The 10,021-nt window shown below is 53.5% G+C and overlaps 3 protein-coding genes across 3 annotated transcripts; 1 reads left to right on the forward strand and 2 right to left on the reverse strand.

Moving 5' to 3' along the window:
* Positions 1-266: 266 nt before the first annotated feature.
* On the forward strand, positions 267-2,440 carry A1O3_07825 (uncharacterized protein; the record flags this gene model as incomplete). The annotated part of the gene is made up of 5 exons (XM_007737930.1): positions 267-425; positions 514-618; positions 713-776; positions 848-1,887; positions 1,979-2,440. The coding sequence occupies 5 exons, from the start codon at positions 267-269 to the stop codon at positions 2,438-2,440; spliced, it is 1,830 nt and encodes a 609-aa protein (XP_007736120.1).
* Positions 2,441-3,798: 1,358 nt separating this feature from the next.
* Positions 3,799-4,989, reverse strand: A1O3_07826 (uncharacterized protein; the record flags this gene model as incomplete). Its single annotated transcript, XM_007737931.1, has 2 exons — positions 3,799-4,844; positions 4,899-4,989. The coding sequence occupies 2 exons, from the start codon at positions 4,987-4,989 to the stop codon at positions 3,799-3,801; spliced, it is 1,137 nt and encodes a 378-aa protein (XP_007736121.1).
* Positions 4,990-7,426: 2,437 nt separating this feature from the next.
* Positions 7,427-9,238, reverse strand: A1O3_07827 (malate dehydrogenase (oxaloacetate-decarboxylating); the record flags this gene model as incomplete). Its single annotated transcript, XM_007737932.1, has 2 exons — positions 7,427-8,150; positions 8,199-9,238. 2 exons carry the CDS (start codon positions 9,236-9,238, stop codon positions 7,427-7,429), a joined length of 1,764 nt encoding a protein of 587 aa, XP_007736122.1.
* Positions 9,239-10,021: the final 783 nt, after the last annotated feature.

Consider the following 10,021-nt stretch of genomic DNA (forward strand, 5'->3'; position numbering starts at 1 on the left):
GAGGTAGTTTGCACATGTGCTTTTGGTCGATATGTCGCCATTGGGTGTGGGTGTGGGTGATTGATCGTGCATATGGCACCTCCGATATCATCACATCCCTTGACTCGACCGGACATCCATGTCGACTTGACCGATCGCACTCTGTCGAGGGCACCTTGTCGAGTGCAAAGCTTCGTGCTCTGACAACCCAACCCAACTCATCTCACCGATCCGTGGGTCAAAAGTGACTGAGTAGTGACTGACTCCATGACCATATCATAACAGCCATGGGTTCCCTCTTTGAAGAAGTGCCACTCCCCAGTCATCCGGCGGTAGCAGTACCGGCCACGGCCACGGCCACGGCCAAGACCACAGCATCATCGAGCAGATACGATGCAAAGTACTTCCCGAAACAAGAGCCGTGGAACCCGCATCGACCGGTCAAGGTAAGCCCAGTCCCAAACATGATGCAGTATCATTTGTACCGGACAGGCAGAGCTGAGCTGAGCTGAGCTGAGAATTATCCTTGATCAGATCGTCATTGTTGGCGGGGGCATTGCTGGCGTCACCGCGGCGGTTCTGTTGTCACACAAGGTGCCCAACGCCATCATCGCCCTGTACGAACGCCAGGACAAAGTGGTAAGTAAAGAGTGGTCGAGGCAGGCAGCCGAAACCGAGACATGCAGTGCACCAAGTGCGTGGTGGATTGACTGGGTTGACCGGGGCGGCATAGGGCGGTACGTGGGCGCTCAACGTCTACCCCGGGGTTCGATGTGATGTGCCTTCGCACGCCTATCGTATGTGTCTTGTCTCTCTCTGCTACCTACTGTGCAGCACACAACAAACTCCCGTGCTGACAGGCCGGCAGAGCTCAATGTCGACCCCAGCCCCGACTGGTCGGAGTACTACCCGAAAGGGGCGGAGATCCAACAGTACTGGGAGCGCGTGGTGGAGCGGCACGGACTGACCGGGTCGGTGCATGTCAAGAGAGAAGTGCTCGCGGCGACCTGGCTCAAGGGTGCCAACCAGTGGGCAGTCGAGGTCAAGAACCTGGAGGATGGAACCGTGGCTGTCGACACGGCCGACTTCTTCGTCAGCGCACAGGGCCGCATCAACGTGCCCAAGTATCCGCAGGTCGAGGGCCTGCACGACGTCTTTGGCGGTGATGTGATCCATACATCCAGCTGGCCGTCCGGCTACGACTTGAAGGGAAAGCGGGTGGCAGTGATCGGCAACGGGGCCAGCGGCCAGCAGCTGGTGCCCAACATCCTGCCGCAGGTCTCGCAGCTCGACCACTATGTGCGCACCAAGACTTGGGTCACAGCGACCTTCTCGCGCGGTCTGCACGAAGCCACCGCCGATGCCCCGGGCGGCCCACTGTACACCGACGAGGAGAAGCGGGCGTTTCGAGAAGACCCGGCCCTGTACCTGGAGCATCGACGCTTCTTCGCGCTCAAGTTCCAGCGGCCGCCGGGCTCGGAGATCCTCGGCAGCGACGCCAACAACCAGCTGCGCGAGCAGATCATCGAGACCATGCGCCACCGGCTCGGTGGTGACGAGGAGTGGCTAGCCCGGGTGCTGCCCGACTATGCGCCCGGGTGCAAGAGGCTGACTCCGGCGCCTGGCTATCTCGAAGCTCTGCAGCAGGACAAGGTCGACTACGTGGTGGATCCCATCGTGCGCGTGGACGAGACAGGCATCATCACAGCCGACGGGAAGCACCGCCCTGTCGATGTCATTGTCGCTGCCACTGGCTTCCAGCTGGGCTACACCTCTCTTTTCCCCGTCATCGGGCCTGACGGAGTGGACATCAGGGACAAGTGGCAGCCTGGCGGCGAGATTGGATACCCAGAGTCGTATCTGGGCATCATGGCACCAGGCTATCCCAACTATTTCACCGTCCTCCAGGTTAGTTCTTCCTCCTCCTTATCTTGTTTTTGTTTTTGTTCTTGTGGACGTACAGCACCAGGCTAACCCAAATGTTTATACACACACACAGGCCCAGGGGAACGCACGCGGCGGCTCTGTTCCCTTACAGTGTGAGAATGCGGCCACCTATATCGCAAAGGCTATCCGCAAAGTGCAGGCGCAGAGTTACATCTCACTGGAGCCTCGGAAGGATGCGGCCGAGGAGTTCAACGACATCTCCAACGGCTACTTTGACGGCAAGGTCATCCGCGACAAGTGCAACAGTTGGGCCAAGCTGGGAGGTGGCGACGCGCGGGTGGTGCTCGCCTGGCCTGGCACCTACCATCACCGCGCAGCCGCCTTGCGAGACCCGAGATGGGAGGATTTTGTCTTCCAGAGACGGCCAGGAGCTTCTCGGAACCGGTTCGAGTACTTTGGCGATGGCTCGACGATTCGGGAGGTCACTGTGCGCGACGACAAGGATTTGACCAGGTACTTGAGAGAGGCTGACAAGTATGATATTGCCACTGTTCATGAGTTGTGGAACGAGTAGGTAGGTAGGTGGGTAGGTAGGTAGGTAGGGATTGAGAGACAGACTCGGAGTGCGTACGAGTAGAGCGTCGCAGGATGGACAGACAAGGTGTCAGGATTCAACGAGCGTGAGCGTGGACTTGCCGTGACACAATGGGGTTTCTTCTACGCACCTCTGCTGTCCTAAGCTACTAGTCTGCGGAGCAGTGCTGACTGCTTCTGGGGGGATCTCGGCCTGGATGAGATCGAGGATGTGAGACTCTCTGTCTGTTCTGGACCTGAACCTGGGCTCGGAAAGAGGTGATCTCAGGAATACCATCGTCTTCTCGCGGTTTGTTCCCACGACCTGACAGGCCAAGTGATGAAATTAAGCTGCCACACTTGTGCTCCGTCAATCTTCCCATCCAATATGAATATGATCGTACCGTCATTCTCCACAGGTGGTGCCCTTTTCCACCGTCCAGTAGGCTTATTGTAGCATGATCCTCCCAAGACCCCATCCATTCTGCACTGCGCTGTACTGTGCTGGCAGCTGGTGTGGCGGGTGCGTCGCAGAGTCGACCCAGTATCAGTGGGGTGGAGACAAGGTTTGAAGGGATTCTCGAGTGGCCGGGGGTCGAAGTTCGAAGCGCTGAGGGCGGCGTGCTCAGCTCAGTATTTCCGCGGGAAGGTGGTGAAGAAAGAGAAGAGGAGGATGAGGATGTTGTAGTCAGCTCGGTTGGGTCTGGCCATGGCTAGAACACAGTTGAGTGAGTGAGTGAGTGAGCAGCCTACCCAACGACTTGTTTGTACATCATCGGTCGAGATCTAAGCGGCCTAGAGGCGACCTGGCTTGATCTAAAAGTGCCTGTTCGATTCCGATTTCGATTCCGATTCTGGGCTGCAAGGAACCTGAAGTTGGCAAAAAAGAAAAACGCGTCCTGCCACCTGGTCGGGCCAGAAGGTGTTCGTGTAACTACCAGGTACAATGGTCATGTGATTGGAAATAGACAAAGAAACAGAGCAGAGACAGTGGCACATCATTCATGCCTTGGCTACTTAGCTATGCACCGTTTTCCTCCGGACATTCGATATTCACGTGCATGGCTGTGGTACGCACCCACCATCAGGGAAGGATCAGGCACAAGTCATGCAGGGAGTGGTTCTTCTCGAATCGAGTGATTGATATTCTTTAGAGCCGTCCCACACCAAGCCTGCCATATTCCTGGTCGACCTGGCCAGCTTTGTCCAGCAAGTTCTCGATACCCATGCGCAATCCCTTCAAGAATTCTCAACTGAAACCCCAGCCCTGTCCGCTGCCATGTTCCCAAGCCTGTCATTTCGCGGTTGCAGGCCTTAGGACTATGGCCAAGACCCCTTGTAGCGCAGAGACAGTCTCGATCAATCCCCTTGCTCGGATGTGGCGGCAGACGAAGTGGGAGCTGCGTGCTTGGATAGAGACTGTGACTGTGACGGGCGCACGCGAGTCAGATACTCCATGAATTCATCCATCGGCGGATTCTCAGGAATCGGGCGGTGATTGGGCTCCTTCATTGGCCCGTTCCAAACAGGATCGTCCCCATTAACGACAACAACAACTTCTGAGTCTGATTGTTCGCCGTCATGGCCGCTGCTGCCGTCGAGCCATCTCCAATCTGGATCCTCTTCGCGGAAGGATGTTAGGCCGCGCTTCAGGTATGAGAATGGGAGCCGTGCCACCATCCACGTCTGTGGCCACCTTCCTTCACGCGCATACCATTGTAGCTCTCTGTTGGGATCAGGTATAAAATACGGCTCTCCGGTTATCCGTCTCATGGGAAAGCAGTTGAAGACCAACCAGAGACTCTTGTCCGCGGGGTGAAGGAAGACTAGGAAATCTTGCTCCTCCTCAAGAAATTCGCGATAATCACAGATGTCGTCGTACCTCGAGCACCACAGTGAGCCCAACATGAGCCCATAATGAAGAGAATGGCCATCAACAACATCAACCGACTCTGGAGACTGAGCAGGCGGTGTGATTGGAGGCACAAACTTGTAAATTTGATCCAAAGACCCGACCTTTATCATCGTTCCTTCAGGTGCGCCGGTTGGATCCCAATCTGGATCTTCCTTTATATACCACTCTGGAATGTAATCGTAGAACGCGGGATGGGGGCTGAGGTAGAAACTCGGCCCACCGCGCTTGAAAAGCCAAAGTGATGGAAACGCCGGGCCATAGTCACCTGACGAGAAGTCTCTGCGAAAGATGGCAATGGATTCCTCCTGCGAGAAATCCAAATCTTCCACCGCTTTGACGTATTGACCCCTAGAGAAAGGGCCATGGCGAGGCAGGGAGATCGATCGTGTGCCCATACGCCCTGGGCAATCATTGCTGTTGGCCCAACGGCAGAAAAGCCGTTGTTTGTCTATGTCCCATCTAGACATAAGCTCGTCTCGTTTGTATGATTCTAAGATATGTGAGCGACATTACGCGATAAGAGGGCGGGCAACTAAATACTCACCGGGTATAGAAGACGGCAATTGCACTCCTTTGCATTCATTGTAAACCGCAATAAACTCTTGTCGTGTCTCTGGATCCAGATCCTTCTCCATGGCTTCAGGTAGTGGCTAGGCGTGTGTTCCACAGTTGAGATCTGTCGCGATGGGTGCTAGGTTTTGGAGGTAACGCGACAGTAGGAAACAGATATATATATATATATATATATACACCGCACGGAGGTGAGTCATATTGAGACTGATGACTCCACGCTGGGGGACAGAGTAAAGGGGTGAAGGGGAGAAAGGGTGAAGGGGAGAAGGGGTGAAGGGGAGAAGGGGAGAAGGAGAGGAGTGAAGAAGGAAACAAACACACCCATATAGGTGCCTGGAGAAGGGAAGAATGACGTCGGCACACGTGAGCCGGCTGTGGTTTGAGCAAACAAAGGCAAATGGCAAACAGAAATAAAAATCTTAAAGCAGCGGCACTTTCCCCCTGGTCTGCCGCAGCCTCGCCAGCAGAGAGCCTCTTGGAACACATGGAAGGCTACAGTGCTCTTCGGGTTGCCCCGTTTCTGGCACATATGAGGACGGCTCGATGCTTCATTGTAGGGCCGGCATAGTTCTTTCAGCTCGAAACAAATCGTGATAGCAGCTTACACGCCCACATCAAGACAATCATGATGTCGCAATCAAGAATTAGACCTCTGGTACATGGTTATCGCGCACGAGTGAACTCCCTCTTGGCTTCTGCGTCGCCGGCATACAGTGAATTTCCTTTGTATTAGTGACTATGGCAGCCTTCCTTTATCCTAGTGAAGCTGGTAGCCATTACTTAAGGGTATGTATAATCCTCAAGCTTCTCATCTACACCTACACCCATATTGGCACTACATACTAAAGCCACGTCTACCCCGGCTGGGGATAGTCTTGTTGACTCAATCCGATCTCTTGTCAGTGTCCTGAGCAGATTTCGCGACAAGGCTCCTGAGAATGCCAGAGTAACCGCTAAAAACACGCGCCAGCTCAGCCGTCTCCTAGCTGACCTGAAAGATCGAATCGATATACATAGCTTTGCGGTAACTGCTCGCCTGCTCGAGTCCTTTGTATTCACATACAAGCTACTCGAGTTCTGGCGGCTGCAGTCTGAGAACGAGAGCCCCGAAAGCAACAAGGAGAAATTCACAAGCAGCGAGGCCGTCACAGGCAGCGAGGATAGCCTGGCAACAGTGCTTGTACAACTAAAGGAAGATATCAACCAGATAAAACCTGGTACAATATCCGACGACCAAATCAGCGGACAAGAGATCATAGGTATACCAAATGGATCAGCGTTATTGCTCCTTATAGAGCTTCTCTATAAGGAGCAGGTCGACGAAACGTCGACCTCAAGCCCTGGTAAGTTTCTCTTACGACACCGCTGCTCAACAGTAGCAAGCGCTAACCGTATCACAGAGGCATTTGGGACATTCCTGAATGGCATGGATGTTGGATTCGTATTCTCTAAGGCTACATCTAAGGATGTAAGAGACTTCTGCGGGCTGCCGCAGACAGTATTCGTCTGTCGCAGTCAGTCGGGACTCATGGTGACCGGGTCAAGAGACCGGTGGTTCCCTTTTGCAGTACACAACAAGCTTTCTGAATTGCGTCTTTCCCACATTGGGAAAAGCAATCTAGCTGCGATGCAGCAGAAGTGCTCGGTCCTGCGACAGGCTTGGGATACACACAACGAGGAAATTAAGACAGTCAAGCGCCATTTGGAAGACATTGGATTCGAGCCGTTTGATCACAGAGATTGCCAAGGCATGGCCTTCCAGATTTGCAATAATCGAGAAAGACCATTCGCTCCACGGCCTCCCTGTTCGTAGTGTCAGCTTCTACATCGTTTTGATTATCATGGACCCATGGAGGAGGAGGAGGAGGAGGAGGAGGAGGAGATACAGGTGCCGGACAAGACGGGACCCAAGAAGAAGAAAGGGCTTGGAAAGGCTGGGGATTGCGCGGAGGACGTATGCCATGTGCTCTGCAATAGGGTTCCCCTAGCGACACTTGACACGAACAGAGATTCGTCCGTCTGCTAAGCTCGATCTTGGTATGAAAATAGTTAGGAAAGCACATCATATCAAACTCCGGACAACCTAATGCCGACTTCCAGATCGGATTTTCCTGTAGAGATCACGCGGCGGCGGCGACAGTGTTCAACTCGAGTTATGGATAGAGAACCTTGCCCCGTGTCTGTTGACGCTGCCGACGCTTAAGCAACCTGTCACAACAAAGGCATACGCGCTCCCCAACCTTTTCCCTTTTTACTTACAACGGCCACCAGTGCATTTGGTCATGTCCTTTTCCCCTAAGTCACATCTATCATATAGGTAGGTCACCACAGCCAGCCTGTGATCAAAGACCATATTTGATCATCTATTATCAAATGAAATACTCATGTAAGACCGCATCTACATACCAAGTACATCAGAAAGGAATGAGATTCGAAAATCCCAGCCAGATATTGCAGTGACAGAAGTCCTCAACATGTCTCCGGTCAACCACAATTGCATCAGGTTTCTGGCAATCCGTCCCATTGTCCTAGTACGTACGGTCGATACTCGGGAGCCCACATCTGGACTTTGACCCATTCTTCCAGATCCTCCTCGCTCTCGACCGGGATATCGCTTGCTTGTGCCAGCCCTCCCTCCACGGCACTACGGATAACTGCCATGGCAATCTTCAAACTGACACGTCTAGCATCCTCAACATCGGGAACGAGTGCCTTTGTGGGATCGTGCAATGCCGGGGCTTCCTTTGCCAACGCCGTTACGGCCGCCACCAGCATTTTGTCTGTCACCAGTTTGGTGCGAGATAACACCCCGCCCAGTCCAATTCCGGGAAAACAAACGGAATTGTTGCATTCTGCCACTTCAATCTTTTCTCCGTTGTACTCGACAGGGGGGAAGGGGGAGCCGGTAGCCACTAGGGCGCGGCCGTCCGTCCAGTGGATGAGATCTTCAGGCTTGGCCTCATGTAGACGCGTTGGGTTGCTGAGGGGGAAGATTATGGGTCTTTCCACATGCTGGGCCATTTCTTGCACGGCTTCCTTGGTGAATGCACCGGGTTTGGTCGAGGTGCCTATCAGGACGTGTGGTTTGACCTCGGCGATGACTGCCTGCAAGGATCTGGTGTCTTTTCCTTCCCATTCAGAAGACTTTTGAGCAAAAGGCTTTTGGGCGACCGAAAGATCGTCGCCCATGCTGTCGAGTAGAACGCCGGCTTTGTCGATGCACCTGTACGGGAGGTTAGCCTGTACCAGAACACAAGGGGGAGGGACCAACCAGATCTGTCTTGCTACCTCGTCCTTGCTTTTGCTCGCTTCCGCCGCGATGGCGGCCTGCACCTGTTCCGCTATGCCACAACCAGCGGTGCCGGCACCAAAAATAAGTACGCGCAAATCGCTCAATTTGACCTGATTGATCCGTAGGCCGGTCATGATGGCGGCTAGAGCCACACAGCCCGTACCCTGAATGTCATCGTTAAACACGGCGATTTCGTTGCGGTATCGGTCGAGTAGCCTGCGGCCATTATTGATTCCAAAATCTTCAAAATGAATGTAGGCGTTAGGATACAGCTTCTTGGCTGTCTTGATGAATTTATCGACGAAATCGTCGTAGGCTTGGCCCCGGACGCGGTTTATACGATTGCCAAGGTAGAGAGGATCGTTGAGAAGCGTCTCGTTGTCGGTCCCGGTATCAAGCACCACCGGGAGAGTGCGATCCGGGTGGAGGCCGGCGCAGATGGTCATGAGAGCCAGCTTCGCAACACTGATCAAAATGCCCCCGATGCCTTGATCGCCGATTCCCAAGATTTCCTCGCCGTCGCTCACGACAATGTAGTCCACCCCGGCCTCGGGATCGTTGGCCTTGACGAATTTACTGAGTCGCTCTTCCACCTCGTCGGGATGCTTGATGCTCAAGAAGCACCCGGTAGGGCGACGGAAAATGCGCGAATAATTTTCAATGGCATCGCCTTCGGTGGGAGTGTAGATGATGCTGAACATTTCCTTCAGATGGTCCTGGATCAGGCGGTAATACAGGACGGTGTTCTGTTCGGCCATGGAGGTCATGAAGGTGTTCTTTTGCAAGTCGTCCGGCTGGTTGCAATACTGCTGATAAGCACGCTCCACCTGTTCATCCAGCTTCTGGACGTTGGTGGGCAGAAGCCCCTTGAGGCCAAAGTCTTGCCGCTCCTGGGAGGTGAAGCAGGTTCCCTTGTTGTAAAGTGGGTTGTCCAGAAGGAGTCGGCCGGACAGCGGGACCTTGAGCGGCCCTTTGTTGGCCAGAGGAAGATGATCGTACTTTCCTGGCACAGAGGCCATGGTTCTGGAGCACCCTTTCTGCCAGACTCGCCCACCCAGTCTCATATCGGACGCCTTGACTGGGGAGCAGGGAGCTGTTGTAGATGCGTCGAAAGAACTGCCGCTGACACCCGAAGCTTTGGGTCAAACACTAACTAGTGACTACACTTGCAGGGGGGGCATAGCTCTGAAATGGTGTCAACACGGGTACTTTTGGAACCGGGCGTGGAAGGATTGACGAGCCTAAAGGGGTGTCTAGGCGGAGAGGCAGGGGGATGGAGGATCGAGGATGGATTGAGGATGGATCGAGGATCGTAGGCGGTGGTGGTGGCGGTGGGTGGTGGGGGAGGTGCTATGATATTATGTCTAAGGTAGGTAGAGGTGATCTGTACCCAAAAGTACCTAATACGGAGTACAGGTATTATCTGTACCCAAAGATATCTAATACGGAGTACAGTATTATCCGTAACTAGGTAAGGTAAGGTACCTAGGTACATCCTTAGGTACCATAGCGTGTATACGTAGGATCTAAGAACCGTAGTAGGATACTAGTATATACACGGTTCCTAAACCGCGATATATATTACTACTAACGTGCATGATAAGCGAGTGAAACAGACAAGCGAGTGAAACACCTCACCAAATTTCCACACCATCCAACTTTCAATATGATTTTCTCCACCACCAGCGATGGCAACTATTAATGAGGAACGAAAAATAAATCTTGCTCTTCAAGCTATCAGAAAAGACCAAAATCTCAGTATCCGGGCCGCAGCTACGATCTACAAGTGTAATCACGTTACC

The sequence above is a fragment of the Capronia epimyces genome, assembly GCF_000585565.1.
Source record: "Capronia epimyces CBS 606.96 chromosome Unknown aczIQ-supercont1.7, whole genome shotgun sequence".
NCBI lineage: Eukaryota > Fungi > Ascomycota > Eurotiomycetes > Chaetothyriales > Herpotrichiellaceae > Capronia > Capronia epimyces.